The 7,232-nt window shown below is 43.4% G+C and overlaps 1 protein-coding gene across 13 annotated transcripts in view; it reads left to right on the top strand.

The window, feature by feature from the left end:
- The window catches only part of gramd1bb (GRAM domain containing 1Bb), a 122,763-nt gene that overhangs the window by 61,042 nt on the left and 54,489 nt on the right, over positions 1–7,232 (top strand). Inside the window, exon 1 of one of the 13 annotated variants that reach the window (XM_014015064.1) lies at positions 4,858–5,347. The exons of 11 other annotated variants lie outside the window; for them this stretch is intronic. In XM_014015064.1, coding sequence (XP_013870518.1) covers positions 5,295–5,347 — 53 coding nt within the window. In that variant the 5' untranslated portion in view covers positions 4,858–5,294. Of the gene's footprint in view, positions 1–4,857; positions 5,348–5,702; positions 5,850–7,232 lie in introns of those variants that run through there. One more of the 13 variants, XM_014015062.1, reaches the window with a different exon arrangement.

The raw sequence follows: 7,232 nt of genomic DNA, 5'->3' as shown, positions 1-7,232 counted from the left end.
TTTCTACATCGTCAGTCCTTTTTTTCTGCTCTGTTGTCAACATGTACAGTAATGGGGAATCCAGTCTTGCCCGTTTAGCGTTAGCCGTTAGCTTCCCCAGCTGATCGCATGGTCACGTGGTTTTTGCGCACTCCAGCTGTTCTGTAGAACCTCCTTGAACCCACCTTAGCCACACCTGTGCCACCTCTTGATAAATGGTCTAGCTCTGTCCCCTGGGATGTGTGGATGGAGAAAAGTGAGAGTGATTTGTGACAAAAGAGTGGAAGCAAATGTCAAAGGAAATGTTTGTAGTGAGGCCATTTTTTTTCTCCTCAGTCCACGCCATGGCCAGACAGAGTGGGTTTAGACATGTCCAGAGGAGGGACAGTGGGTATATTGGTAGGATAAGAGGTGCATCTGCCAAGAAAAGGACAAAAAGGAGACATGGATGTAATTTGAGTGAGGACAGAGGACGCAGTGGACAGAGTGAGACGGAGGAGGATGACTCACTGTTGTGACCTTTTGAAAAGGCAACAGCCGAATGAAGATACGGTATTATATTAAAATTACCACTCCTACTTAAAACATTACCATTCAACAAAAGCTTGTGCTGATTGTATCACAATGACTTCTTAGGATTCTGATTCATCTACAATCATGACTCAAAACGTGAAATGTTGGCAAATAAACTGGTATTGCATTGTTTATTTGGAATGAATAAACCTTTTTTTATTTAAATCAAAAAATAAAAAGACAGAGTAATTAGTAAAACATCAACAGCCAGGCTGAACGATGCAGGGTTGCATGTTTTTTTAGCAGAAAATAGAGAAAAGACAATATACACAGGTTTTAAAACCATAAAAAGCATAAATTCAGTGCAAAACTGCATTCAAAACAAATTAGGCAAGGCTAAGAAATAAAAMCTGCAGGTGAACCTGTCCTCAGTCAGGAGTGGGAGGAAGACAAAAGCTGCAACCTGCAGGACCATGATTTGTAGCGCTCCTTTAAAACGGAAACCTGAAACACTTCATCTCTGGGTAACCTCAGTATCAGATTGTCAGGAAGGGCGACTGTACAAAGTGGTAAAAGTCATTACAGTTTGAATAAATCAGCAACAATGCAGTTTGTTTTATTCTTTTTGGTTTTGAGAAGGAGACAAGCATTCACCGTTCATTTTTAAGCTTCTTTTTTTCCGTGCAGTGAGAGGAAACGTTTGCCTCCCTTAATTTCAAGTGGCAACACCATTATTAGAGTGGAAGCTGTATTTGGGGACTATTATGCATGCCTCTTCTGTGATAAATGTATCATTAAAAGACCCTACATTAGCATTTTATATGCTTATCTGGTCAAACAAGGGGGGCACTTAGCTGCTGAGGTTTTAGAGCAGCAATAAGTAACTTCTCATCTTCCTTTTTTTGGAATCGCTGATACTACTGTACATACCTGCATCTGATATTCTTTGAAAAAAAAATTCTATTTCTAKTTCTTGTTTTGCTCTTTCAACTGTTGCTTTATAATTTAAAACATTTGCCGTCCTCTGTACTTAAAACAGCTCTCCACAGTTTTCTGTCTACCCTTCATGGACTTTCTGCCAACTGTGCTGTCCCCTGCTTGTCCTGCTTCCTTCCGTCTAAACACGCAGCACATGGCAGCAACTGTGCCCTGTTCTGTGGAACAAAGTGCCCCATGGCAGCCTAATGAAGCTGCCAGTTTCCTGTTCCCTCCTGCTCACTTAAAACACCTTCTGAGCTGTGCTTTTGAATTTAAATGGGTGCTTAAAGTTAAATCTGCTTTTACAGCAGGGTTTTTTTTTTGTTTGTTTGTTTKTTTGTTTTTTTGCTCCCAAAAGGGGCAGTAGGCTTCAACTTAAACATGATTCCAATTCACAGATCGGCCAATATCTAGATATTTATTTAGATTTAAAGCTAATTGCTCCACTTGTTGGACCAGATTTAATTTTTATTTCTAACTGTTAGACAAAATGCACGTTTGGATGGATTTGGGTTTTTTGTAGACAACTAATCATGAGTGATGATGCTTTTTGCAGCGTCATCACTCTCCTCCAACACACACACGCAGTCTCTCTCCCTTTAGCTGGGAACAGTTAAAGTGCACATGAATGGCTTGACAGGCTGCCATGGTAACTGCACAGCCAACGCAGTGGGCCTGACAGACAGTTTCCGAACCAGTCAAGCGTCACCATACTTTATTGTTGCTATGACAGCTCTGTAAACAGCATACTTTCCTCTCAAAAAGATGAGAGGAATCCTTGTTGCCTTTTGAACCGGCGTTCCTCTCACATCTACACAAAGTTTAGTTGAAAGTTATCAGCCGTCTTTGCTTCACACCAGTGCTTCAGAGTTGCTCGTTACAAACGGTGCGTTACGCGTTTGTGGTCAGCTCGACTGTTTACGTGTCCCTTGTGTACAACAACATGGACATCAGAGGTCCCCTAAGTAGGTCAGTTGCTTGTGTGAGGCTGGGCAGGCTTATCTGGGCACACAGTGGTCCGGCTCAGTGGACCAGCTTCCTTTGTTCCRGCTCGGCTCGGGGCTCCCACACTGGCAGCCAGCATTGCAACGGTCCCGGGATCTCTGCAGCCGCTCAGTTCGGAGTTCGGTTTGCATCTCTCTGAGATCCACAGGTGATTACTGGTTGTTGACATGTTTTTGTGTGAATGCATGTGATTTTGAACAGATTGCCTTGCAATGACTTTTTTGTTTGAAGACAAATTTGGGAAGTAGGTATGTGAGCTAAACAAGTTGTGTCGTTTTTAATAAAAAAAAAAAGTTGGTTGTTCTTTTAAAAGTTCTTGGTACATTGCTACCCGCTTATGTACTGAGTAAGTCCTGCATGCACTTTAGAGRAAATATGCATTTTCTTATTTATTTTGTGGGATAAAATGATGTTCCAAGAATATTTATTACATACTGTATTTGCATACGTTTCTATAATGCACCCCACCCCCTTCAAAAAAAGAGCGAAAACTGATTTGTTTAAAAAATGTTATTGAAGTAAAATAAAAATATCCACAATCTTCTTTAACCGTTGGCAAAAGGCTGATCTTTGWAAAGGGCTCGACACACGGGAGGCRACGTCGCTCGCTCTCCATTCATTTCCTATGGAGCCTGTGCGGTGAGGCGACAATCACTTGCCCTCCTTCAGCTAAGCGACCGGCGAAAATCGTGCATGTGAAATTTCGCGCTCATACACGTAGACGTGCACACGCGAGCTTGCGACGTGACATATGAAAGTTGAAAAATGTTCAACTTTTGTCGCTGTCGCTTAGCATAAAACCAATCAGCGAGGGTTTCATTGACTGACCAATGAGAAGAGAGTATACACACTGCCGTTAGCTAACACTTTCAACAAGGGATTACTAAAAAAGGCAGCTTTGTGGGAATTTATTGGCACCAGGGTGAAGTTTATGGTAGGTTTTTCCTCATAAAACTGTATCTTGATGTGTGTTTGTTTTTCAATATAATTAGCATCGCAAGATTTGTTTAGTTTACACGTCYGTARTGCAYACCCGCCTTCAGAGTCAAGAACCAATCAAATTTTGTGAAGACAAGCGACCTGAGAGCGCGATTCGCAACRCTGCGATCACTATCGCGTCCCGTGTGTCGGGTTTCACCCTGGCTGCGATGACAGCCGTTAATCGCTGTAGTTTGTCGCTGCCMGTGTGTCGAGCCCTTAACACGTAGCACATTTTTTTATGTTTTTAAACAATGCTATAGTGGAATGCTTTGAAAAATTCTGATTATGATCTGCAAAAAATATCTTTGATGAGCAGAGCACTGTTTCCTGCTCTAATGGTGCACCTCAGTGACAACAGCACACTGTAACTTGTCTTTATCTTTACTTTGAACATAAACATGATAAATGCGTTTTAGACATCATATTAATGCTATTTCAAAGATTTTGAAATGCTGTTTACAATTGTGAAAACCGAGTGCAACTAATACAGGTATTTTTTAAAATGGGCACCAGAGACACACAAGTGTTAGAGGGTGTTTGTTTTCCCTCAGTGTGGGGCTCCTGATGTTTTGTTTGAAGAGGGAAATATCATCAAATTGTATTTTTGTGTAAACAAAACCTTTAGATTGTAACTTTTTTACTTTCCTGTTACGATGCATTTAAACTGAATATGACATGCCCAAATTATTATAAAAAACTAGAAAATTGAAAAAGTTACATTTATGAAATGAATGATTGCTTTTGTTTTTAATCTTTAACTTGTTTKTAAGAGCAAGCYTAAAAGGAACAAATTGATTGCTTCMTGTAAAACTAATGTATCRTATCAGTGGATATATTGCATTTTTAGAAGACTGAATAGTRTTTTATATGTAAGGCTAATATGGCTAATGCTAAAACTGATARGAAAGAATTAGCTCTAGGTTGCAGCAGGTATGAATAATTACTGAAGTTGTTCTTGTGGGTTTATTAAAATCCCATCACCGACACAGTTTGGATGGTGCAGTGTTAACGTTGAATGTTCCTGCTGCATTCTCAGTCGTCGGTGCAGGACAAGTGTCAGTTGCAGTTGATCACTTTCATCAGTCAAAGGGAAAGTGTGTGTGCATTTTGTTTTACCACAAAGACTGGACTGGGCTTTTTATGCGACTTAGCCCAAGCTTCGAATGTAAAGTGACCTGAATGTCGGTGATGTCAGCTCCTCCATTCATGAAAGCCCATGAATAATTGAGGCAGCAGCAGACCCGGTGCAGCGGCTCTGAGTGGAGGTGGAATGCAAAGTGAAAGCCATCTCTTTCCTCATTTGCTCTGTCTGTGTCTCTCACCCTCCCTCCGCCCTCCCCTCCACCCTGGTTAGCACGTTCTCCCTCCGTCTCTTCTTTTTTTTTCTTTTTTTCATCCATTGTCATGTACAGCCGTAACATACGGGGGGGAGCCTGGAGCAGGAATCATGAGAAGAGAGCATCGGTTGGATTCTAGAAAGGAGCTGTAAACAAGCAGATGATCCAACTGGGAAGACTGAASGAAGAACGGAGGGAAATGGGAGCTTGTCATGCTAAATTAGAYAAAGAAGAAAATGAGCGATAGATAAAGGAAAACTCAAGTCTGCTATCCATCCTCAGCTCCGTCTCTCCGTCTGGTGGGAAAATACGATACCTCTCTCTGGCTCTACATCCGCTCCCTTCTTCTTTTCCCCCTCATCCTCCTGGCATGCTCTTGAACCAGCCTTCTCCCCTTCATCTCTCATCCCTCTGTCTTCTCACCCCCCCACCACCCACTCTCYCCATCCATCCATCTCCGCTTCTTCCTCGTGTGCTTCGTCCACGGCTCCCTCCACATGAATGAAGCCATTTGAAAGGAGCTGTGGAGCGGCTCTCTTCATGGCTACAAGCAGGTTAGTGCTGCCTGTTTACCTGTCTGCGTTCAGCCTCTGCTTTGTGGAGGCCGCCTGCAGAAATGACTCGTTTCCCCGTTTGGCTAGATCAACATGTTTCATTCAGAAGGAAGGGAAGGGTAGCAGCTGACCCCTCAGACCCACCGATGCCTCTTCTTTGGCAGGTGGTGTTAGGGGCGATGTAAGCTGGTTATTAGGAGATCAGAGCTGGCCGGTGGAAGATCAGTGGCCCTAAGCCTGCTCGAGAAAATCTCCCTGCTTGCCTTGTTGCTCCTCCTCCCTCTCTCTTCATTTATCTGCCCGCCGTTCTTCTTCTTTTCAACTTTGATAGAAAGGACGGCGCGCGGTCCGGGGGTATGATCCGCTGGGTGAACAGCTCATTGCTGGGAGCGGCCTACGAAGACATGGTGGTGTTTGAGTGTGTGACGGTGGCCAACGAGGGCTGCCGCTGCCGCGAGAGCTGCTACCGCGAGGTTCTGAGAGACTGTGTGCTTCACCAGGGGTATGGCGTTGTCCGTGATTCATGGAGGAGAGTGGATGTGTGTTGCAATGCCAGTGAAGGAAAGAATGGGTGGGGTTAGTTATATAATCTGTGCCGCTCATGCATGCGTTTAAAGAAAAAAAAAGGTGATGATTATTTTGCTATCATCACCTGATTTGTGTAAAACTGCTACATGTATTGCCTCAGAGGTGCGATGTGATTCTGCAATACGTGGGCGAACCACTTCTGYGTTCCTCACACATGCCCGTGTTTATATCTGCCACGGTGTTGTGTGTGCGCATTCCTGCGTGTGTGCATGCGCACAGCGCTCCGCATGGTCTTTTCAAAAGGCCGGCTGCCAGATGGGTATTTTCCAGGATCAGCAAAACAGTGAAAACAAGTGGGGCCCTCAGGAAGGGCCCGGAACTCTGTTCCATTGTGGAGCCGAGCGTTTGGACAGCTTGAGCCGCTTGGCTTTAGAGCTCATTTAAAGAAAGAGACTGTAACAAAGTGGTGCAAACAGAATGCTTGTCTCTCTTTCTGTTTTCTTTCGATTTGGAAGTAAGGAACTAGAGCTATTTTAAAAGACTCTGACATGTCAGGATTCACCCCGATTAACACCTCTGAGGCGCTCGTCTTTCAGCGTGGAGCCCCGTAATGCAGATCAGTTTTGTAAACGAGACACTGAGACTGAACCCTCTCGAGCAGGATGCTAATTAACGCGCTAGGCTCGACAGAATTGGATATGATTTTGACGTTGGAGAGTTTCTATRAGCTACTGTGTGTTGTGTTCGTTTATTTTAAGTATCTGAGACCAAGTTTTCTGTTTAAAAAAGGTATAACTTCAGCACAGCGGCTCAGTGGTTAGCACCGCCGCCTCACAGCAAGAAGGTCCTTCCGGTTCGGACCTGGGGTCTTTCTGTGTGGAGTTTGCACGTTCTCCTCGGGTTTTCTCCAGGTACTCCGGTTCCCCCCACAACACAAAAACATGTATAGGTTAGCTTCAGGCCCAGGCCGCCCTAGAAAAAGAGATCTGTGATCTCAGTGGGACTTGCCTGGTTAAATAACGGTAAATAMATAAATARCTGTCAGATTAAATGTGCTTCTAAATGCTGCAATGTTTTATAGATGTATTACAATAAAGTTGTGACCTGTTAAACCCCCAACTTTAAATCTTATTAGCTCTCTAACAATGAAGTCATGATCTGGCCCCATGATTTTAGGAACTGTAAATTTCAGCCAAAACCAGCTCTGATTTATTCATCAAGTTTTCTTTCATTTCTGTGTGACATAAAGTCGCTTCAGTTATATTGTTTATGAATTGTTGTTTCGATCAGATTTTGGTGTGTTTTCTGTAGCCTTTTGGCAGAACCAGTTCTGACAGCTCATGGGGCGGGGTGGGGG

Source organism: Austrofundulus limnaeus, unplaced genomic scaffold, assembly GCF_001266775.1.
Source record: "Austrofundulus limnaeus strain Quisiro unplaced genomic scaffold, Austrofundulus_limnaeus-1.0 Scaffold122, whole genome shotgun sequence".
In the NCBI taxonomy this organism is placed as follows: domain Eukaryota; kingdom Metazoa; phylum Chordata; class Actinopteri; order Cyprinodontiformes; family Rivulidae; genus Austrofundulus; species Austrofundulus limnaeus.
The sequence above is the reverse complement of the archived record's forward strand: the minus strand, read 5'-3'. Positions and strand labels throughout refer to the sequence as shown.